Source organism: Calonectris borealis, chromosome 3, assembly GCF_964195595.1.
Source record: "Calonectris borealis chromosome 3, bCalBor7.hap1.2, whole genome shotgun sequence".
NCBI lineage: Eukaryota > Metazoa > Chordata > Aves > Procellariiformes > Procellariidae > Calonectris > Calonectris borealis.
The window spans coordinates 8674039-8699649 of NC_134314.1; the positions used below are offsets into that span (position 1 = coordinate 8674039).

Genomic DNA, 25611 nt, shown 5'->3' on the forward strand with positions numbered 1-25611 from the left:
TGGAACACTTTCTTCGGCCAAATCCGGCCTCTACTGATCAGAAATAATTACACTGTACGAGTCAGATGTGTAACAAATGGGTCTGAGTCTCAGTTTGGAAATACATTCAGAGGAGGTGGAAAGAATGGCTACTGGCTCTGTGACAGGAGATTCAATCTTCATAAACCTGCAAGAGAGGGGAGGAAAAAAAAGCGACACAAATGCGCCCTACAAAAGAACAGAGCAGATCACAGCTGGAAGGAAGGCAAACCTTTTAATCAGGTCCTTGAAATACAAGCTGCAGGAAGCTAGAACATTTTGGTGGACTTCAAACTCTTTGCCTTCAACAATAATTTTCAGGTCTGTAAACTCTTTCGCTCTGCGTTGCTGGTTCAACTCCTTCAACATTTCTGCAGAACAGAGAAGACAGACAGTGCCAGGGTTCCCATTAAGAGTTTTTTATTTTTACTTTTTACTTTTCATTTTTTTTTTTTGTAAAGAAGTAGAGAAACAGGAAACAACTGATATTTTTGTTGGTAAGATTGGCTCAACACAGACAGTCAGAAGTTACAAACATAACATATTAAAAAAAAAGAAAAAGAAAAAGCAGGAATCAGTAGGTCTAAACAACTGAAATATATATACAGAAAAAAAGCAAAAACGATCCTAAATTTGGAAGGGTTAAAAACGAAAACAAAATATTTCAGCATCAGCAAATCAGAAACACAGAGAATGCATTATCACAGAAAAGTTAAAATAATTTGTTATAATAAAAATCAAGAGCTAATGAATTTCTATCCAAATGCAAATAAGTTTTGAACATACTAGAATAATATTAGTAAAAATATGGTATTATGATGCAATATGAACTGGATATGGGTAAAAATAATAAAGCCACAAAACCTGCAAAAATAACTTACTCTTACATAGTAAAAATGTGTTAAGCCTCTCAGTTAACAGAATAAAATAGTACTTCTAAATAATATATAAATTACAGTGCATAAAAGATTAGCCAAATTATCAATGCATCTTGCAATATACCTCAGCTACATAGACTACAATTGTATATGTTTCAGAATTAGCTTAAAAGCATCCTTATGATAAAAAATAATCTCACACAGAGAATAAATTACTGCCTTTTATAGCAATTCCCATATTTTGCACTCCAAGGATTTTTACCATCACAGCATTTTTATTTTTTAGCCTTCAATGGCTTCATTTACAGCAACAATCAACTTTCACACATCATGAAAGAACCGTAATGATTAAAATAACCTATGAAAGTGTTTCCATCCTGCAATAAAGCACCTACCTTGCGTGATGCCTCCTTTTATAAAGCCTATTGGTACTAACAGAATGAAATAATAGCATGCCACGTCTTCATGTGTGGATGTGAACTACTATGCAACCTACATGTTCTATATACTGGCTGGACTTTTAAGGATAAGACTTCCCTCCAACTTTGCAGACCAAAGTGGCTATCACGATGAATAACATACTTTTCACTTGGGCAATAATCTGGTGGTTCAGAAGTCAGTGATCAAGATGATAAAAGAGCTGATTTTAAATACTGAAGGATTTTGGGTTTATTTTATGTTTGCAATAGGTCAAAGTTCTCATTTTCTCAGTGTAACACCCTGAACATATTCTTCTTCAGACATATCTGTAAATCAACTACGGTTCTTTACATGGAGTCCCTCCTTACACAAAGTAAAAGGGACCTGAAGAATGTGTAACTATAACTGCATTTAAAGCCACTGTCGGGCTTGGGCACTGGGCTGCCAAAGCATCGCCAAAGGGCCTTACGGTGAAACGAAGACCCAGATAATCTCTGTGTTCTCCTGCTTCCCCAGTGAAACTCAACAGGAATCATTTCAGTGAAGCACTAATGGTTAAACAACACGAAAGCATGCAAATATACAACTGTTGCATGAAAGAAACTGAAGTTCTCCCAAGCCCCAACATCTGTGGCGCACATTTTTCAGGCCTAAGTAAATAAATGTCACCTTGCACATTTATGTCTATTTAATGGAAACACAGTAGTGTCTGAAAGGCTAATTATTCTGTGCTGAAATGGGTCAGCGCTCTCTAGAGAGCAAGCAGATCATTAGAGAGGGCACAGAAATAACAGCAGGCTTGTGTCAGATCTATAATAGGGGAAAATAAACTCGTCTGTCTGGTGGGTGCTATAGCAGGGACTATTTTTAACAAATTCGTCTGAGCTAAAGTACAATGATACATTTCGAGCAGAACTTGAAATGGGATCTGAATGTTCACTCTTCCGCAGGAAAGTTTCAGGCTTTTGCTGGAGGTGTGGTGCCTAAAGTCTGATCTGACCACGAACGCTTCAGGCCTCGGTTAAAGACCAAGGATGCTTTGGACGCAAGGGGTGTTTTACCTGATTTAGGGTTGAAGTGACTAAGGTCTTTGGTTTCACAGGAACAGCACCAGGTGCTTTCTTAGTTGCATATTTTTGGAGGCGATTGTGGAGGAAGTATTTTTCTGTCCCTTTTCACATATGAATAACTTTTTTTCTGTCTTGGTCCATTTTCCCACTTTCACTTAGAGCAACTACATTCTCCTCCTGACCAATTTTCTATCATTTCATGCCTTAAAGACAGTTACTTTTCCCTCTAAACTTTCTGATACTCTCTTATCCCCTACTTAATTTCACTTTTGTTTTCTGTCATTCCCTTTTTCAAATTTGCTCAACTACTGTCCTCCATCCCCATTTGCACTTTTGCTACATTCCTATTCAAGATCCTTTTCTCTGTGGCTTTGCAATCTTCCTTGCATAAGCCTTTCAAGACAAGGGCTCCAGTCAAGACTAAGTCATACAAGTTTAAGATTACACTTACACAAGGGGTCAATCTCCATCTCACCTTATTCCGTTTCATCCTTTTAAAGCTCATGATCAATTATTCTTAGCGTTCAAGAGCACAACTGTATGAATAGCAACTGCATAGATGGATCCTGTGCTCCAGGAGGGGAAAGGAGAGGAGAGGAAAGAGAATTTAGTTGCACTCTGAATGGGCTCAGGGGTTTTTGCAGGTGGGCTCAGGGTAAGCAGGATAGTAAAGACCATCTGTGAAATCATGATTATGGCCAAGATTGCTGAATAACAAGACACAAAGTTCAGCCACTGCAGTGATGGATGCTGCGCTATCTCCAGTCTTGTGAGAGCTGGTGTGAGCATCTAAGTCCCCACATGGCTCCCCCAGGTAATGAGCTGATTACTTGGACTTTACTGAGCACCCTTTAATTACATCCAGTCCTGCAGTTCCTGGGCACAGTTTCTGTCTATGCTCTTTACACACTTCAGTGTGCTTTATACCGCACGCATCCATTAAGGGATGCAAACCAGAAAACACAGGTCTGGAGCAGCGATACAATCTGGCTCATAAAAAACCAGAAATCAGAACAAGCCCTAATCAGAAACTGAAGCTCCTCTTTTTCCTATAGCCATTGGGAGGCCGTAATTCCCTCCTTGTCCCCCTGACTTGTTGTACTGTCCTCCACAGAGAGACGACTACGAACAATCCTGTATTTTTTGTAGCTCAGTTTCTGAACTAGAAAGAGAAGAGGCGGGTGGAGAGGAGAAGGAAGTCAGGAGACTGCATTGATTCATCGATCTTCCTCGCTGAGGCCCCTTTGTATTACTAAATAACTAGCAGGCATTAGTATTGGACACAAGGTTATATCAGAACGGGCCCTCGTTCTCAGAGTATTTGTAATGCTCACACTGTGCTTAGCCAGGCATTAATGATTTATGAGGACTCAGGATGAGTTGCAAAACAAATTTTTTCACCAGGTAATAATGCCTGCCGATGAGTTGTAAAAGGAGAGACAACACAGTGCAGTCCTGGCAGTGAAAAATGATCTCAGCTGTCTCCTGCTAGTCCCTCTTCTGGGCTTCTCCTAATTTTCAGCGTTTCCTCCAACAAATGGAATTTCCTGAAAGCTTCAGAAAAGTATGTGCTGGGAATTTCCTAGTGGTTATTTATTCCTCTGGTTTCTTTGTTCTTACAGAATGTTTTTTCTTTGTTTGCTTTTTTTCTCATTTGATTTTTTTTTTTTTTAACAGAGATCCAGGTAAAGATGAAGTGCAAGGACCTCCAAGGTGCCAGGTTTCAGTAGGGTGGGCACTGATGTTCCCTCTCCTCACTGAATCACAGCCAATGCTCTCGCATCCATAGTGCAAGGGATTTTCCTTCCTGCCCCAGGTGCACACACGCGTTGGGACTGCAGAAACCAAGCCAGTCCTTTCTGTCTTCTTCATCATTACTGATGCTGAAACATTCTCAGTCAAAGATGGGTTGAATGTTTTCTTCATAAAGAAGTACACAATAGACATCCCCATGTTCTTCCATAATTACATGAGCCATGTAGCGGTTGAACCTAAAGGGGACTTGACCTGAAACCTGCAACTGAACATCTCTACGGAGCTCGTGAAAGGAAGCGCTTTTTATCTTGCCATTATCAGCCTTCATATTATTGCTTGGGGGCATTTAAACATAATTATATTGAGAGTCCCAGAGACAATATGGGCCAGAAGGTGTAAGTGACTTTCCTCGGGTCAGGAACAGAGCCAGGAACAACTCAGAGGCTTTGATTCCTGGTCCCCAGCTCCACCCATCACATACATTTTCTCCCTCTTAATTAATGGACAAATTACAAATTAAACTGAAGAGCCCATAAGCCTTGGATCAAATATAGGACCAAGAACAACTGTGTAATTGTGTAGATCAAATAAAGGGAACAGAAATTATATAATGAATCTTTTTTAAAATTACTTATGATCAGAAATAAAAATGAACTAGGAACTTATTCTCCAAGTTTATTTATTCTGTATTTCAAGCACAGTGGAGACTGGACACCCAGTCAAAGATCCTCTCTAATGCACATTTCTGTGGCACAAGGGAAGCTCTCAGGTTTCTTTCCACTTTTAATAAAGAACTCTTTACTTAAATTCTAGTAGATAAGGCTTTAAAAGGGGCAGCAAGAGCTAAAATATAATGAGCTGTGAAATATGGAAGAACACTTTTTACAAACAGTGTTTTTAAAAATTTGCTTGGCAAAATTAACCTATTGTAAAACTGAAAAGGCTAATTGATGAAACATCACTAATTATTCTTGTGAAGAGTACGCAAGAGAGCAGTGCTTGCCCAGACATCCTCACACTTTCATGATTGGGACAGAAAATGTGGGAAAGCCAAGAAAAGTTACCAGAAGGAAAATCCAATTACTTTCTTGCCTTAATAAGTAAGGAGATTAATTTCCAAGGTTATGCTCTAGTTATGCAAAACAAACATTTTAACCATTAAATGCCAGCACTGCGCACACTTGCTCATTTTGATAGACAGTGGTAGAGAGTGTATAGCTAAAGAAATTAAATTATGAAGCAAAAGACCTAGCAGTCGAATAGGAGATACGAGTGACGGGAAAGTATGTGCCATGGCGAGCCTGTCCTATTGAACCACACAAGTACTCATGATTCTTCACCAATTTTGACAAGTCTCTCTCCTCACCGCTAGGCCCGCAGACACACAGAGAACCCCAAAGCCTGGAGAGTGTCACAACAAACTGCTCCATCTACCCTTGTCCTGTTGATATGTAGCTTGAAGCAGCTGCATAGAGAGATAACAACTAAATGTCTAGTTGCTTCGTTAGGCCAGCCTGATGAAGTTATGCGGACGTACTTGGTGCTGCAGTGGCTGACCCTGTTCTCCACTCCCCTGGGGCATCTTGACACTGCAGACCAACTACCACTGAACATCATCCCATAGGGTCTCCCACGATTATCAGGCAGGGGGTTAGTTATTTCCCAGTTGACAAATACACCATCGTCTATGGCAGCTTCCATGTGGTGTGAAGACAAGTACACACCTCTGGAGAACAGCTTCCTCCTTGGGACTGAGGACAAGAAATAGGTCCCTTATTTTCTTTTGGCCTGAAACGAAATAGTAATAGAGAAAAAGGGGAATGAGCGAAGCCTTGTGGGAATCATTAACAGATGAGGATGTCTCAGATACTGTCTTGTAATCTTCAGTTTCCTTCCTGGACCCTAAAAATTAAACATCCGATTATCTGGACTGCCTCAAACGGAGTCAAACGGAGACAGAAACGTGTCTCACGTACGACCCAGCCCCTTCTGCACGCTCAGCCAGGTAGGACGCACTACCACAGGTGTCTCTCCCCAGGGATTACCAAGGGAGATTAGATAATTAGCTAAGACCAGACACTCATTTTTTTTGCACAGAAGGTGAGAATTAATCTCTTGCAGATAAATACCTTCACTTTTTCCTTTTGGATCTCAATTCCAGTTGAACTTCTTCATCAAGAGCAGAAGGAGAAGGGGATGTAACAAAGCTGGGACTTGCCTGTATGAGGATCCTTTATCGGTGAGATGGGGGAGGCAGACAAATGGTGAAACACTCTCCCTCTGTACTGTGAAGTGCCAAGGCTGCTAATGGCTTGGGATGGAGGTGCAAAATACCGGCTGTATGATACTGGTGTGCCCAGCCCTCCTCTCCCAGTCATTACGGAGTTTCCACAGGATGCCATCCTGCTTCAAAGGCATCTGAAAATGCTCGACTGCTTGTGGCCATCTCCTGAACATTTTGCTTTCATAAGACCTTAAGCCAGATAAAATGAACTGAGAAAAGCTCAATAGCGACTACAGCAGCACTACAGCCCCAAAGCACAGGCTCAGCGAGGCCGAGCCCTACAGAGTCTCTGCTACCCAGCTACACTCCCTAGTGAAGATGGAGCATATGCTGATGGAGAGGTATCACTGCTGGCACAGTTACACCAACCTCTGAACAAAAGGCAACGAGAGCCATCTTCTGCTGCGTTTTGTCAGCACAGCAATGTGAAAGGCAAGGTGTGAAGTTGTCATACTCCTGGCTGATACAGCTATGGCAGAAGGATTTTGTAGTGCAGACCAACCTGTCTAGATCTGAGTCTTGTTGACACTGTTACACACCTGTGCTGCTAAAGAAAACAGTAACAGATGCTGGAGAGTGGGAAAATATTTTTAAATCCCATACTGAACAACACATATGTGGCCGTTTATGGCAATTCTACCCACAGGATTGCTGGCAATGAGATGCTCCATTGCGCTAAGTAATTTTTCATTGTTCACACAGACAAATTCTTCTCACCTTATTAGGATAAGAGAGGGTCAACAAAGTCAGCTGCAGTGATTACTCACTTGAGGAAGACAACTGTAACTGTATGTGTAAATGGAGCCTTTCTTAAAGGATCATAAAAAAAATTTAAATACATTAAAAACTCAGGGAAGTCACAGTATCATGTTTTGAAATCAATTTTCAGGCCATTATCATCACTAGAACTGAGATTAGGAGGTACATCAAAGATGCCTTCACATATTACAGAGTTGATATTTCCCTATGTTAGGCCGTAGAACTATTTCAACATATTTTTCGACTGTATTCAAAGATTAACCACACCCATAATTTCTAGAAAATCTACTTTACATGCAACTTTGGATAGATTTTTGTATCACAGCTATGCATAAAAATAATAGAGAAGGGAGTTTGGGGGCTAGAATGCCTTTGCTGCTTTGATTTATAAAGTCAAGTCTTCTATGGTATCCATGCCTAGTAATTTATAATCATACGGGGTTACAAATGCACAGTGAGCGTATGTGACTGGCTTTGAAAATGAACTGCATTTACATTACATATATGGATGCACAGAAAGAATGAGAAAAAATATGGAGACAATCTGATTTTTAGTTTTCCAACACAGGCTGTGATCCACGCAAGGGCAAGCAGCAAGACCAAAGGATCCAGCATAAAAATACCCACTGAGATGCATAAAGATGCGGCTTCCTATATCAGGATCTGCTGGGTTTTTTTTTCAGGATTCACCCCTGATTAAATATAAAGTTGGCTGCAGCCTGTTCTATATTGGCCAAGGCAAACAAACCCCAGGGGACCCCAGCAAATTGCCAGCTTGGCCCCCTGTTCCATATATAACATGCCACTATTTCAGTTAGCACTGTAACTTGATTTCCAGGCAGACAATAATTTTCTCTGGAGACAAAATGAGAGAGAGAGACAGGCAGAAAAAGAAGGAAAAAAAATCTGTGAGCGCTGGAAACGCAGAATAGCCCAGATTCAAAGAGAAATTTAGTTCTGATTGTTTTATTTACCAGCAGGCAGCCCTGAATATCAATACACACTTAAGGGAAGGCTAAAATATTTATTACTACGTGATCTGGGATGGATTCAGTATTATCTTAATTGCTTGTAGCAGAAGACTAGCAGAAAGCTTTTAGACCTTTTTGATCTCTTTATGTAGTGCAAGGCATTAGCTAAACGCTTCCCAGTTTTGAAGGCTTTGAACAAGAAGCACCCATCTGTGAAACCGATAGTGTAATCAACAGGCTCCCCGACATGTCAGCAACAGTCAAACGCTGACCAGTTTTGGTGGTGTAAGAACAAAAGCTGTGAATTGTGTATTAACAGCAATCAGTCACGGGCGTGTGCATACGTACCGCTGGCAAACAAAACACTCGCTTTCCAAAATAAGAAAATAAGAAAAGACAGGTTTCTGAAAATAAATCAGTGATGCATCCAGGACAAATTGCATGTATTACAGTAAAAAAAACCAACCAAACAACTGTAAGATGTAACACCTGACAATCAACGACTTCAAAGCACTTAACATACATTAATTAGCAAGGAGTGGGGGCGTTCCTCTGCCCATTTTAAACAAAGGCAGTTTCAACAGGGGCAGGACTTAATGTTTTCTTAAAATGTACATAAGTGTAATCAACACAATTCTTTGAAATAAATCCATCTTTACTGGCCAGTAGTAACACATCTATTTTCTAACATTCATATACTGCAGTATATGATGCCTAATGAAAGCAAATAAAACCAACTGAAATCTTTGGCACTGAAATCACACCCTTTCAGAAGATATTATACATCATCTAAAAATAATAAAGTACTAAATCTAAGTATTTAGGCCTATACCCTCAGCGGATGGCTTAGCACTGGGCATACGTTATGCATGGGGTTAAATGCACGTGACAGCATCTCTTGGTCCAGTGGGCACCTCATACAGTAGAGAACTGTTCTTTTGGTACAGACTGTGTCTCCACAATGAGATCCAGTGATTCATTACACTATCAGAATAGACAAGTGTAGTCAAATAATGTAAAATGAAAGAATGAAAACACTGCCAGTCAACACTAGGACCTCTGTCAGGGTATTCCGCGACCCAACAACTCTTCTTCAACAACTGGTTCCCTGCTCTACAGCTTCAGCAAGTGGCTGCACTCATGTCCACTCATGGTTACAGAAGAAATAGTAATAATAAATACAAGGCTGTTAGCTTCCCTCATAATCAAAATGACAACAGGTTTGGAAAAAATGATAAATGAGCTATTTTTTGTGCCCCATGAGCTGGGGCACGATTGCAGAAACATCTGAAGGCAGAAAAACTGGCAGTGGTAGCAGGGGAAAGTGGGAGGAGGGAGCAGGACTGAGCAGCTGGGGAGGCAGCTTGGTCTCAGAGAAACAGTCCTCTAACTTCCGTGTGGTTTTTAGCTTTAGGAACACGGTATCATATGTTTAAAAAGCCATAATTTGAGTCAAATTTTCTTTGAATATCTCCCTGCTTATAACATTTTCAAATCTCTAGATTATACTGTCCTAAAGATGTGAAAGACACTATAATTTATTTTTTTCCTTCTTTTATAAGCACTGTAAAGTTTTCATAGTTTAACAGTGTTGTAGCAGTTTAGGAAACGTTTTGTAAAATGTCCTCCTCAGTTCTGCCTAACTCATGTTTCCCCTTAGTAGAATAAACCTTGATTTTTAAATCTTGATTTTTAAACAAACTTTTTGGAAGGTATTGTTGTTAATATTAAGTATTTTTGTATAAATCCTAGCAAAGTCACTTCCTAGTATCCATGTTGCATGAATAGTGAGTTTGTACAGCACGGCAAGAGAATATGAGCTGTGACCGGCCGATAATGTAAGAAACCATTTAACTGCAAATGTTGTTTATATTCAGAGAGGAACAAGTTATCACTACGTGTTTAAGTAGCTGCCTTACAAAACTCAGAATAAAAAGACACTTTTAAGAAGTGTGTTGAGATTAAAGGACAAAGACTTATTTAATGAGTATTAAAATTTATGGGCTCTCTAAGAATTAAGCAAGCTTATAAAGACAATTTTGAGAGCTGAATGGCTTTCACGTAATGAAGATGGTTGATAAGACTTGGCTAAAACATTTCAAATACAAATGCAAACAAAGGGATACCTCAGAAAACACAGTGATTAAGTCAAAATTTCAAATGTGAAGGGAATATACACATTTCACAATCATTTCATAATCCGAAAATGCTACCAAGATCAACCTGCAAAGGTGCTGAACCTATGAAAGGATGACAACAGGCAATTTTGAATCTAGATGAGCATGAAAGAAGCATGTTTTTCTCCTTCTGTGTAGTTATGGAAACAGAGAGATATAAACCCCCTCTGTGCTGGTTTTGGCTGGGGTAGAGTTAATTTTCTTCACAGTAGCTAGTGTGGGGCTGTGTTTCGGATTTGTGCCGAAAACAGTGTTGATAACACAGGGGTGTTTCGTTACTGCTGAGCAGTGCTGACACAGAGTCAAGGCCTTTTCTGCTTCTCACCCCACCCCACCAGCGAGTAGGCTGGGGGGGCACAAGAAGCTGGGAGGGGACACAGCCGGGACAGCTGACCCCAACTGACCAAAGAGATATCCCATACCATATGACATCATGCTCAGTATATAAAGCTGGGGGAAGAAGAAGGAAGGAGGGAACGTTCAGAGTGATGGTGTTTGTCTTCCCAAGTAACTGTTACGCGTGATGGAGCCCTGCTTTCCTGGAGATGGCTGAACACCTGCCTGCCCATGGAAAGTAGGGAATGACTTCCTTGTTTTGCTTTGCTTGTGTGCGCGGCTTTTGCTTTCCCTATTAACCTGTCTTTGTCTCAACCCACGAGTTTTCTCACTTTTACCCTTCTGATTCTCTGCCCCATCCCAGCGGGGGGGAGTGAGCGAGCGGCTGTGTGAGGCTTAGTTGCCGGCTGGGGTTAAACCATGACACCCTCCTAACCAAGGGATTTTTTCCTCTCTCTGCTCCCATCCGCAATTTTACAGCTGTCACCACAAGTCATCCCGCTCGCTCCTGCAAGCCAGCAGGCAGCAAGCAGGCATCTAAGGCGAGGAAAGAACAAAAGAGGCTGCAATACAGCTTCAGTTCAAATGACAGCCTCACCAGGGCTCCAGTTTGCACCGGGAAGACAAAGTTGTAAAATTTTACGAAAGAACTGAAGTAAATTTCTTCACCAGAGGTCTTAGCAGGAAATCAAAGATCTATTTTAATTTAAGATACTAGCAGCTTTTCTTGCTAATGACCCAAGTATCTAGACCAATAGCTCCCCAACGGTAGTTTGCAGGATGACAGAGGTCCATAAAGCCACTTGCACTGATCTGAAAGCCCTATACAGAGTAAAAGATTAACTGTTTTCAGTTTTGAATCTGAGTGTTAAAGACAGTGAAATGTAAGAAACATTGAGGGCTGACATATCTTTGAAAGACGTTGAAACCATGCAGTTCTTGAGATGAGACATGCTACAGCTTTAGGTAAACTGAAAATAACGGGATCTAATTTAAATAGAAGATTCTTGATGGGAATTGATTTGTCTGTCTCACAATGAAAATCAGAAACACGCTGACGTAGATGATGTAGAAACTTTATTTGGTACACTGGACTTAGGGAAAGTCACATTAGTATTCCCATTGATTCGTTTCTTGGGCTTAAACTAGAATATAACCTAGGGTGCCAAATTTAAAATGGAAATAGATGTCCATCTATAAGCTATTTTACTGATCCGTGACACGCTAAAACAGGGCTTACTACCAATTTGGAGAAGAAGGTTGCCTATGAGGTCCTCTCAAAGGGCAGATGCTTTCTTGCAGCCTTAAATTCAGTGATGAGATCTACAAAAAGGAACATACAGAATTGGAAATGAAATAACCGCTGTTTATTGTCTGCGGTCTTTTTAATTCTTATTTTGCATTCTTCAGGAACAAAAGTGTTGGTGATTATTTACTTTGTCTTCAATATTTTGCCCTATGACACAGAGTAGAATCTGGTGTCTCTAAATAGTGTGAGCTGTGTGTCTGAACTGGTTCAGTAGAGATAATTATTATAATTTTGTTTATTATTTCTCATTTCTCTAGACCATTAATTTTCATGTATCATATACATATTTATGAAAATCACGGTACTTTTAATTAACTATATGGTATTAGCAGTTTATATGTTACCTGGGATAACCCTGGGAACAAAATCATCAAAAATCTATGGCAAAACTTCAAAGGCTTTGGGATTTCACCTCTCGCATACTTGCCCTCTCCCTGCTCTGGCAGCAGAAGGCTAACATGTTTAAAAAGAACAAATATCTACCTGTGCAAAAGCTGCCCTTTACATTTCACAGGAAATGTCAATATTTCAAAAGTTGGTTTTGTCTTCCCAAGTATCTGTGACCCCTTCTGTGGACTGAAGATTTCATATACAGGGTTTTAAAAATGAAAAGTGTTCTTAATTTTTTTTTTTCATTTCTATGTACATTTTTACATTGCTTAATAAAATGTCATTAATAGTGACAATATGGCACAACGGTCATGTCATACTGTGCTGACGTCTTTAGGTTAGTTTGGAAGCATTTTTCTAGGTCATTATTTTTAATTAATACAACGAATTAGTATATTTTTATTCAAAATGTCAAACTGTTTTAATCATAACACAAATATGCAACATTGACCTAGAAAATAAAATGTTTCTCTGGTACTAAATAGCAACAATGTAATTAAAAGCATGACATTCTAAAATGAAAATAGAGTATTTGACCATTTTACATCTTAATGAACTATCATATTTACTTGCTATTTAAATCTTATTAAACTGGATAACAAATATAAAATATATTTCGAAACAACATCATTTCTTGTAACAAATTCTGGAAATATGTACCTTGTTAATGATGGTTAAATGACTTTTCTAATTAGTGTGATTTGGAAAAAACTTCTGATTGAAACGGTGTCTTACAGCAAAAAATAGTTTCAAGGACAATTTATTTCAGTGAAGACACTGTCAATACTACATCAGGCAGTAGCTATTTATCTATAGTAGCTTGCTTTACCTCACATCTGTGCAGTAACTAGCAGAGTTAAACTGACACAAAGCCCTTGTAGGTGACACTAAGTGTTTACCAGTTCTAACCAACACACCAGTTTAACTAAGAACAGAATTTGGTTCCCACTACTGTACTGTAAAATAAATACAGTTTAGTTTTCTTTTGTTTAGTTTTCCTTTTTTCCTTTAACTGTTACACCTTTATTCTTCAACTCCCTCTGGTACACTTGCGATTTTCTCCTAGCAGTGTTTTTTTAAAGGTAGTAATATATTATTGAAGAATGGGATTAAGATAATTTGGTGCACTCCTAAGGACATTAAATTGCTAGACTGAAGTGTAACTTGGGTAGGCTGCAACTTTTTTAAAAAAAAAACATAATGCTGTAAGCCCAAAATAAAACTGAAGATGAAGCATCAGCTCTGGGGTCCTTACCTGCAAGACTCTTAAGAAATGGAAAAACCCCAAAAGATTTAGATTAAATTTTGCAAAATGCCCAAGTAACTTTTGAGCCTGGGACTTAACAGCTCTTGAAAATTTAACCTATCTATAATTTGTCATAAAGAAAAACAATGATTTCTCCTGAAATAATAGGGTCAAACCGCTTTTGACTAATCTAAGTAATGTCAAAGGTTAAAATGATAAAGCTGGAAGGAAAGTACCTACTCTGTAAAACAGCCATTCATCAGAGCTTTAAATCTCTGCTTGTTCTGCAGGGAATAGTCTGCAATGATAACTTCACATAGAAATAAGACATCCCCTTTTGTAGGGGACTATACAATTCTTGTCTTAATTGCACAAATTTTACATCATTTTAACACCAATCTTTAATACTGCTTTAAGTAAAAGAAGTCAGAGTTCAGAACTGGAAGTGCGAACTCTAGCTATTCTTATGGTTTTTTTTCTCTGTAGTTGATGGATCCAAAAAGTAGCCCAAACCAGTTCTTTCATCATCTTTAGTATTCAATCTATAAATGAGAAAAATGAATATAACTCTTTAAAAACAACTGTGGAGTACCACATAAAGCTTCTAGAAGGGAAAAAGACATTCAGTAAATGACTCGGTTTGACTCTACTTGAAGAACAATCCTTTTCAAGTCCGTTTTGAAAGCCAGAAGAGAATATGGTTGCTGTACACTCACACATTTGGTGGTGCACCGAAACAATGTCTTCCCTATGCCAAAAATTAGAAAGCCACAAAGATTTACAGTATGTTGAACTCAAAAAAAAATCTTTTTTTTTTTTTAATAAATATGCACCAAGCCAGCTGCTGTAGATTTGTATGGAATCTACTGAAAAACAAGGCTGCTGATTATATTTTTGGGTTATTCTCTTTTTTTCTTGGAAGAAGAGGGCCAAGTAGACTTATAGGCTGTCCTGGTTTTGGCTGGGATAGAGTTAAATTTCTTCCTAGTGCTGCATTTTGGATTTAGTACAAGAATAATGTTGATAACACACTGACGTTTTAGTTGTGGCTAAGTAGTGCTTACCTAGTAAAGGACTTTTCAGCTTCCCATGCTCTGCCAGGTGCACAAGAAGTTGGGAGGGAGCATAGCCAGGACAGCTAGCCAATGGGGTATTCCATACCATATGATGTCATGCTCAGTATATAAGTAAGAGGCGTGGCCCAGGAAGTAGTGATTGCTGTTTGAGCATTGCTCAGCGAGTGGTGCGCAACTGCATTGTGCATCACTCATTTTGTATAATCTATCATTATTGTTGTTGTTGTTGTTATTATTATTGTTGTTATTATTATTATTACTATTATTACTATTATTATTATAATTTTCCCTTCCTTTTCTGTTCTATTAAACTTTATCTCAATTCATGAATTTTACTTTTCTTTTTTCCGATTCTCTCTCCCATCCCACTGTGGGTGGGGAGGGGAAGTGAGCAAGCGGCTGTGTGGTGTTTGGCTGCCTGCCGGGTCAAACCACAACATAGGCAAAATTCAGAGGAGTGAAGCTAGGAGTAAACCTAGTGAAAAGTCATCTTGGAGCAGGATAACCATAAATAAAGCAAGATTGTAAAGCAAGAAAATAAAATAAAAAAAAAAACGGAAGAAAAAGAAAGGACCTGGAGTTTCAAGGGACTGTGCCAAGCCATAGAAAATGGAAGGCATGTTCTTAAGTGCCAAAGGTAGAGGTCAAGACCATAATGAAAATCTGATACTATTAACTGTCAAAGCAGGCTTGTTTCAAGACTGTGCCAGTGGCAGAAATCAGCCTGCAAATGATCAAAGAGATTGTTTTATGTCGTGAAAAACACATACTACCTCACATACACATACCAAAAGTGATCCAGGAACTTTAATAGCTGTTACGCTGGAGTTAAATCCTCATAGACCAGGCTAACTCTAAAATAATGCAAGTATAAAAGATTTTAAAAAGTTACACAACTTCCTAAGTGACAAGTATGAAGACAGAAACCCTCTGCTACATTGGACCTTCCTCAAAGAGACTTTTTTCCTCCCATGAAAACAGAATTATAACTATGCAGCTGTGGCAGATGTTGGTATATGAATATTTATATATCCAGAGGATATTTTGGTCTACCTCACCAGGCATGTTAATATTTGAATAGATTAATCAAAGAACTGAGTTCATGAAGCAAACTGCCCTCTCACCTCCTCAAAGATGGATGTGGTTCATATTCTGAATGATGTGATACTCCTGATGTACCCAGCCCCAATGCTCATGCCTGCATCACCTTGTTGGGTACCACCGGACCACAAAAGGGAGTGCAGAGTAGCAGTGCTGGGTGTCGAAAGGACCCAGGGCATGACAGAAAAACAGCACAACACAGCGCGGTGATGTGTGGGCATCGCTAGCTCAGGACCAAAGGCAGGCTGGTCTGATGGTGCTGTGCTTAAGCTCATAGCTCATCCCTCTAGGAAGGACTTCCAGCTGTCCCAGTGGCCTGCACGTATAACTAGCCTGGATCTGTGACAACAAAGTCTTCCTGGCACAGTACAGCACGGTTTGCCCCATCAATTTAAGTCTCCTTTAACTCAAACTGCTCTAAATCACCCTTCTGGCATCTAAAGCAAAGCACCACACGTGTCCCGAAGCATTGGCCATGATGGGTTGGTGGAAACTTCAGCGATAAACCTTAAATGCATTTTTTTCATGGAACTATAGAACATTTAGAGTTTGCATGAATAGTGGTAACACCACAAAACTTTTTAAACCAGAACTGAACTAAGTTTCTGTTTCAGAAACACATTATGTAGACACTTGCACACACGAAAGGTGCTGACATTACTGTGGGAGGAATCTAAATGGCATTAAAGCAAGACTACACTTCAAATTGCTTTTCATGCCTTAAAAACCAGCAAAGGAGAACAATGTTCTGTACATGCCTATTCATTTCTACTAGACTGGAAAGTAACATAACTCTTGCCCTTTTATCTATTCCAAGTTGAAGTATTTATTTTGTTTACCCATTTTGAAGTTTATAACTTCACATATATGATATACATGCACTGGCAATATATATTAACTCAGTCTTATTTCCCAGTATTAACGGTATCGCATGCGGATCAATGTTTTTAATAAGAAGGATCACAGCTGCCCTTGAGTGACGCAAAAATAACTGAGCTATCTTTATTAAAATCTTTATTCTTTTTCTTTTTTTTTAAAATGAGAAGTGGGGCATTCTTGGAAAATCTACAAAATATTTAAGGAAAACATCTGAGCGGGTTGCTTTTTCTCAAGGCTGGGAAATGCTAGAAAGATCTTTGATGTGTCAGCCTTGACAGTTGTTTCAGTCCACCTCTGTTAGCATTGCAGCAGACGGCTGAGGATGCGATTGCTTTCCTTGCACTTACTGGTCCCTCAGGTAGAGGACAGGAGAGCACTCCTCAAAATACTGCTTATTAAAGTTGAATAGTGATAAACACACTTGCATACTTTTACACAGGGCACATATTTTGGGGTGAAATTAATCAAATCTACATTTAGCTGTGTAAAAGGCATTTAGCCTTAACTTTGTTATCCAGGTTCCTTCCGCAGACAGAGACAGGCATCTCCAGAGGGAGAGTCTTCTCGCTTCCTTGGACATCTGTTTCAGCACAGCTGGGTTTCCCCCAGGATTGTCCATCTCTCTCTATTAAGTACAAAGGAAGGCTAGCTAATTAGCTTTGATTAGCCATCCACATTTTTCAACTCCTTTGATCCAGCTGGGTTGACTCTCATCCACTGAGAGGCAGAGATTGCTGAGGGCTGCCCGCATCGCTCCCAGTGGACAGGGAGCACCCGGCACTGGAGCCACTGGCATGAAGGACACCAGGCGTATGCTGGCAGCTGATCAGGACAAAAAGATCCTGGTCTAGGGAAAATCAGCATGTGACTTTTTTCACTATTTGGGAAGTCACTAGGAGGAATGAAGAAGCTTCTGAAACCATAAAAGCTCTGAAAGCTCTGAAAGCAAAAATATGCGAATTGAATGCAAAGAGGGAAAGGGGAATTCAAAGAGAAACAGAAGGAAGTTTAGGGTTTACTTTTGACAACCAGGCTGTTGGTCTGGGCATAACTGAGGTGGAAAACAACCCAAAGGCTGGATGACTGCTTTGAACAGTAGCTACATAAAAGCAAACCTTAATTGGTACTGTTTTGTTCCTGGCCTATTCTAGTGCAACTTTCATTACAAAATTGCCATTCAGAGCCTAGGAATATTTGTGATCCAAAATTATGTTGAAGAAATAGAGTAATAATTCGTATATCCATAGAGACTGAGGAACCACAGCAGCATATCAAAGAGAAGGGAAAGAGAGCTAGATATGCTCTCTTAAATTGCCTCTTAGGAGGCAATTTATTTATTTAAAAGCATTCAGGAAAGGTTGTCTTTCATCTGAACTACTTCTGCCAAAAAATAATAATTGGAATGAGCACCAAATGAAGGGCAACTTAAGACTTTGATCTCTTTATGTGTTGACGCCACCCCACTGCTTGATGGCTTTACCATCCCCAGCCACACGCTGCTGGCTCTTAGGAGCCGCTACTCATCCCCGGTCGCATCCTCAGCTGCCATCGGGCTGTGATCCTCAATGTGCTGCTATCCCAGAGCCCCCGACCCTGCTGGCACAACAGCCCTTCCCACCACATTTCGAGGACAGGCACGGGGTAACCTCCACTACCTCATTTGATGGTGAAGTTGACAAATGACGTATTCACTCTGGCTCTGGAAGTCCATACGCGCCCTCCGCGATTTTGATCAGAGAAGCAGCGCGGCTCCGTTTGCCTCGGAAACCACACATACATCATTTGAAACATTAAGAGCCATAGCAAGGCTGGGACTTAGCACTCCAGCTTTACGCTGCAACCCGAATCTCCCGGCTGACAATGAAATGCTTCGTTGCTGCTCTGCCAGGACGTAATTTTCTTTCCACCCAGCAACAGGCACGAAGGCATTTGAAATCCTACTGTAACCCTGACAGGCGCTCCGAAGCCTTTCAAGGCCAGCAGAAAGAAAAAGACAGAGACGGAGTGAAAGAAAGACAGAAAGACTATGCAAGGATGGGGAAACTACACTGAATTAGAGTTAATTAAACCCAAGCTTTGACAATGTTTAAATAACAGGATTCTACACCTAGCCCTGGAACGCCTGTACGAGCTGTCATTTAATTTAAAAGAGCACAATAGCTAAATGGCAGTCTCCAGGCAGATCTTTTGCATCTTTCTGATACTGTATTAAAAAGTTATTATAAAGCAGAAGTTCAGTATTTTTTTCAGAGTTTCATAATAGCCTTCTCAAACTTCACATCGCAAACACTCGATATGGCACTTGTTCTTGTGAAATCGGGAGGAGAGTTATCCTGGATAGCTCTAGGAAACCAAAAAACCAAAATCTCGAAGTTAATCTCCTAAACTAAGTCTCAGTCTAATCTGAAGATGAAAAAAGGAAAGCATTTTCCTAGCAAGTCAAATCATGTAATAGTAAAATGCCCCTATAATAAAATCAATTTATAAAAAAGATCAGATTCCCCCCATTTGTAAAACATTTGATTAAAACTTAGTGAATATTGTACTGCATGTTTTTAAAGAATAGTGCTAATACTTGGCAGCACTATGTTCAGCTTTTAATTTTCAACATGCTTTAAGAAAGATCTCATTAACTCTCCCATATCCTATTCAGTGACGGTTGTGGATCTCTTTTCAACTGCAAGTTTTCAAAAATGTTTTTCTGCTTGAATTTATTTGAATTTGCATTTCTAATCAAAATCAAAACAATTGCAAATTAAGTACCATATTTTAATATAAATGTCAATAGAGAAATCTTTCATATTTTAAGCTACTTTCTTGAAAATAGTGTATCTTCAACGAAATTTGGCTACTATTTCTTCAGCTATTCAACATTTAAAATTTTGCTATATTTGTATTTGGTTTTGGTATTTAATCTCATATTATTCACAAGACACTCAAAAGCAGAAACATGCAAAACCACCAAAATTGTCAAATCAGTGCACAGGAGTTATATGGAAGAAAAATACAGCAAGCTAATATTTAGTCTCTTAATGATGATCTTGATGCCCTATAGTATATTGAGAATAGTATTAAGGGCTCCTGATGACAAACTTGACACATCCATTTGAATATATTTTTGACAAAATTATTAAAATAAAGTAAGGTCACAGAGGTAATCCACGGCAAAGGTAGCAATTTAGAAGAGATGCTCATTTAGAAGGTCCTTGCTCTCAAAAAGCAGAAAACCACCTTATTTTGCACTAGTCAGCTGGAAATACCACACTGGTGGGTGCCCCTCCAGATATGAAATCAGAGGATGGTAGCTGAGCTTCAAGTGATCTTGGTGTAGATAACAGAAATAGGATACTTGAGTTCAGCCAAAAGTATGAGCAGAAAGGTAATCACCAAGGACAAAATTAAAGTCGCCACGTGGGTGGACACAAGCTTTGGGGTAACCTAGAAAGCCTGGTGCATCAGCACTGCCTGACAGTGGAGCACCCAAAAACTGACTGGGCATCTCCCTTGTGAGGCTGCAGCTCCCTGGACACCAACGCTGCGGCTCTCAGTCCCGAGTCCCAGCCCACATCAGACTCCACTGTAGCCCAGACAGGCATCAACCCTGTCCCAGGTCCAGAGGAGCACAGCCTGGAGGATATCTTCTCTAACGACAGTGAATAACTGATTTCTGGCTGAATGCTGGAGCCTGAAAGCTGCATTCAAAGGTATGGCAGCCTGAAAGTAGGACTTCAGTAAAGGTTGTTTTTGAAATTGTTTAAATGCTAGCAGAAATCAGCCAAATGAGGTGGACGGGTAGACTGCCTGACTGTAACACAGGTTGAATCTCTCCCTTCCAGAATGCATTTATGTGTACGGATAACCCTCCCTTCCTTTTGGAGGCTGTCAAATGTTAAATAAATGATCGGCTGAAATACAGAGTGCTCTCTGTGGGAGAATGCAACATCGAACTCTTTTAGCAGTTCTCCCTCTCATGCATACCTGAAAGAATTTCAGTGTCGTACTACAATATGATGGGGTCACTGAGACACAACATTATCCACACTGTGAACCGCGGAGCCGAGCATAAAGTGCCAGGAAATCAACTACTGTGATACAGGACAAATGAAATTTCTAAAGACAACAAATAACTCTTTTTTTCAATCTGGTGGAAGCAAAAGCAGAAAGAGACAACACACTGTGAAAAATACAGGAAATGAGAAAAGCCTGGGCTATTAATAGTTTCAGTACAAATTAAAATAGCAGAGAGAAAGATTCCTTTCTTTCCCTCTGTTGGGCTCTCCTGCCCTACTAAAAATCTTCTCTCTTTAAGCAGTAACCTTCACGGATCCTAACATGGGTCTAGATTTGCTTGCGTGCCTCTCTTTTGCTGAGAAATCTGTCCTTCCTAATTACTTCTAAAGCAGTGACAAAAACCTTGTTGATCTGACCAGACAAATTCTGGCAAGTAAAACATTCAGAACTGTAACTATGAACATGCCGACTGCTGAGAGACGGGGATGATAATAGCACCGTTGATAACAATAAAAGGGACATAGGGAAGGACGAGAACTTAATTTTTGGCCACGTTCCATTTAAAGCAACTACAAAAGACATCTAAAAGAGATGTCAGAGGCAGAGACTCTGACAAGTCATCTAAGAGAAGATGTCAAAGAGGCAAGGGGCTGCTTACAGAGATTTCGCTACCCGGCTGAAGTAATACAATCTTCCTCTGGACTGTCTCCCCAGAGACTTGAATACAGGTATAATGATAAGTGATTCTTTTTTTTTTTTTTTTTTTTTAATCAGGAAGACAAGACAGTCTTAAAGGATCTTGATATGCAATGTATTTTTGTTGCAAAACCTCACGTTAGGAAGTGTGTTGCCATCAGAAGCAGGCACTCTCTCCCTTTTCTTGAGGGAAAACATGCAGCAGTTCTGTGGTTTACAGTGGGCAGATACACTAGTGGAAATGTTTCGGTGCTTTACTATTTATGCTTTAAATAAAAATGGCAAGTTTCTACCTCTTTACATCTTTGAACAGTGGCTCACTTGTGCTTGGTCTATTCTCTGCAGTCTGTTGTAGCGTTGTACGATACATGCTCAAATACAGGTCCTTCTCTGATAGCCTTGAAGATTTCCTTCTTTCGTTCTTTCCTATTCAGAGGCATCATGGCTGTTGTCACTTGAATATTGACAGCATTTTAGATGACTCATCATTCTAATTGATCGATAGCATGTGTCTTCTATTTAAAAACAAATGCATGAGTACCACCACCCTGTTCGAATGGACTTGCTGCTCTTCCAGGTCACCGTACGGCTATCTGTTTTTTAATTTCTCCCCTGCTCTCTATCAGTCATGACCAGTCTGGGATAATTCTGGAAAGATCTTGATCTTTATTGATGAGGAGAGTGAGACCAGCGCATGGACATGAGGGAAAAGCATTAGAGAGGCCATTTGTGAAGCTCACTGTATTGCAAGAAGCCCTCATCATCAAGAGACTCAGGAAGGGCTTTACTGTAATGGAGACTGAGTCATGGGACTATCAGTGATTTCTGGTTTTGCTCCTCAGAGTTAAATACTTTGTAGTGACTGGCGCCTTTCTGTATATTTAACTAATACTTGTTTGGAAGATTTTGAATATTGCTTTCCTCCATTTGTTCTGGAGTCAGGTTTGTCTGTTCCCAGGATGAAGCTGATGCCTTCAAAAAGTCCAGGTTAAGCACTTTCTGCAGAAGAGATGCTAGGATAACCTCCCATCAGCGTCTGTGTGCGGACTGGACTGATAACCATCAGTATCAGAAATAGTGCCAAAGACAAGGGAAGCAAATGTACCTTCTGGGGGATGAGCAGTTAGTGATACAGAGCTACATCTTCTCCCTGGCTGTATTTAGGGGAACCTCCCTTGCAATACAGAGCCTTTGTGTCCCTTCATGTACCTAAGGCAGGAACTCTGCCTATCTCTAGAAGGGTCTTTCTGTATAATTTCAGTTTCAGCTTGTCCTATAGAGTTTCTACTGTCTTGGTCCTTCACCAAGGTCCTTCCAAACAAAATGTTGATGCCTGCTGGACTCTTCTGCAATGATAGTTTTGCCAGGAAGAACAAGTTTCTTAGAAAAGCCAAGGAAAGCACTCCTACTCTTTGTTCTCCAATTGCTGGAGGTCTGCCAGATGAGGAAACCCTGTGATTCCCGTTCAACTTGCTCTAACAGAGTTTTCCATATAGTATGCATGTACTATGTACAGCACACAATTTTTTTTATCAGAAAACTGCCTTTATTTTCAAATGCCATCTATGAGTTAAAAATATGCACCCATATAGAAGAGATTCTGTTACCATCCATACGTATGTGCAGCACATTGGGGAGCACCATATCACAAAGAACATTTTTTGTGGATTTTTTTTTTCAATAATTCTCCAGGTGCAACACAGAAGTCAGTATTTCAGAAAATGCAAATGCTGCTGAATTGGTGGTTCTGCGGCACTTAAACCCCCCTGAGCAGCATGACTGAGAGAACCTTCCCTGGATTTTCAGTGACTATGTTTTACAGTAAATGAGAGATAAAAGATGCACTGCTTGGGTTCTTGTCTTTGCTAATAATTTCCAATATATATGAAGAAAATGAAACGTTTAAACTCAGGGATGGGGGATTAAAGGATATCCATGATGAATGAGCTGTAGAGCTGAAGAGAATTTGTTGTACATCCTGACCAATATAGCAGTGAAAGTAATCAATCCATTACCTCTCTACTGAGAGAAATGGCAGAGAGATAAGAGGATAATGAATGCCAGGCACAATACTGATAAGGAAGACACTTAAAATGACCAGCCAGAATATATTCCATAGTTAATAGTACTGACAAAAACAGTGACAAAGTAATAATTTATTCATGGAATAAGAGCCATTCCTGTGAAAATCAAGGTAGCATTTTAAATTAAGGCAACTATTGAAATTAGACCTTATTAACCAGTAGCCATTAATGAAGTATTGTAGAAAAGAATACTTTTAAGGGCTCATTTTGCCATTAACATATGGGCTAAATTACAAAATCCTGTTACTTACAAACGCAGATTTTTTTTTTCTCCGCCAAACCCTTCTGGCTTTTTCCTTAACCCTTTTTTTAATGCAATAAAAATTCATATGAAGCTTTGCATATTCACATGCAGTCTGAATGGATAATGCTTTTGCCCCGTGCTGACATGCCCCCTATCCCACAATCTTTTAAGAGGCTGACCTAGATTTTGAGTCCAATAATAACATCGAGTACTGCCAAGACTGAAATTTGAATATATTTGATGATTCAAAATGTAACACTTAATTAGGAAACCACACCTATCTAAAAACTGCAGGTAATAAAAACTGTTTGTTTTTCTCTCTCTGTGCCTGAAGATTGTGCTGTATGAACATACTGTGCCACATGAAGTGTTGGAGATATACAAGGAACAGCAGCGACTCTGTTGAATGAAATAAAATCTGCATTTGCTCCAAATGGCTAAGGTTACAACTAAAAACCAGGCTGCTTGATCCTGATTTTCCTTTCAGATTTCGTCATACCATTTCTTAAATGCTTATACTGTTTCTAAGAATGTTTGGGGTCATTATCCGCTTGGAAACTGAACCTGTGGTCAAGTATACTGCTTTTCCTGATACACAAACAAGCTATCTAACCACATAACCTTCTGATCCAAAAGTCTATTATTAAAACTTTAAAACTTTTATTTTCAACAAAAATATCTTCCAATTATTCAAAGAATCTCTTTCTCATATTTCAGCCCTGGTGCCAGAGATGGGTTTAGAGGATTTATCACTTCCTACATATAATAATTTTCTCCCTGTATGTCCATGACCGATACAGAGCTGTCAGACTTGTTGTCTCACCTTAGACAAAATTAAGACATAACTTTCAGGGACTTAACAATATTTTGAGAATTCTATTTTTATATAAAAGCAATTTTATGTATCTATTATAGTTAGGAAATTATCTATGCCCTCCACAAACCCTACCCGGGCAATTAATCTTTCCTCCTTCTTTCTAATAAGGATGGTGAAAGATTTTCATAAGCTTAAAAGTATTAGTTATTAGGTCCTCGACTAGAAAGTGTCTGAGGGAGAAAACAGTCATTAAATTAGGCGAAGGTTTCTTTGGTGGGCAGCAACGAAATGCTTAGGGGACAGGGAAAATAGGTCTTTAATGTACATATATACAATATCTTCTGTTGCAAGTGAACTCACAGAGCAGACGGCTGCAAGACGGAAGAAACAGGCTTCAGATCCCCCAGCTGCCTGTATTAACCCACAGTCACCGAAAGCAAAAAGAAGGCTTGCTCGGTACTCTGAGCACAAAACAGACTTTTATTCAATTCCATCTGAGCTCACGCAGAGATAGTGACAGTTTTCTCAAAAGGGAACACAACTCGCCTTCTCAGCTCCTGAGCGTCGGTAACGAGCCGCTCTAATCGCCTTAGAGTGGCTCAAAATAACTGGGCAAAGGAAATACCGCTAAAAAAATTGCTGAAGTAATCCCTGTTTTACGCTGAAACTATGCTCTTTTGTCGTGTTCTGTTCTGGGTTTTCCAGGTACAATTCTGCCACATTCCCATGGGTAGAGAATTTCGAGAGACCTGATAATTTTCTTAGGCTCCCAATACCCTGACTGATCACGGGTCCCTATGGCTACAGAGCCTTCAAAAACCTGAATATTTGGTCCATCTGCACTCTCAATACTGGGGGGTCAGAAAGCAGATGATACACACTTCCCTCCCTCCCCCCGCCAACCCCTCCTTCTCTCCCTCCCTCCACTGACCTTCTTCCCTTCCTGCCTGCCTTTTCCTATTTTTTCAAGAATCCTGTATCACTTTTGGAGGTCTTGTCCTTTCTTTCAGTGACTGGAGTTGGCAGTAGCGGATTTTGTGGATTCCCAGGGGGAACTCCATCAGGTTTCCCTGCGTTGTGGGAATACTCC

General features: G+C 39.8%; 1 protein-coding gene across 1 annotated transcript in view; it reads right to left on the reverse strand.

Moving 5' to 3' along the window:
* KLHL29 (kelch like family member 29) overlaps positions 1-25611 on the reverse strand; it is a 339629-nt gene that overhangs the window by 77662 nt on the left and 236356 nt on the right. Inside the window, exon 5 of the mRNA XM_075144971.1 lies at positions 251-389. Within this exon, the coding sequence (XP_075001072.1) occupies positions 251-389 (139 nt within the window). The remainder of the gene's footprint in view (positions 1-250; positions 390-25611) is intronic.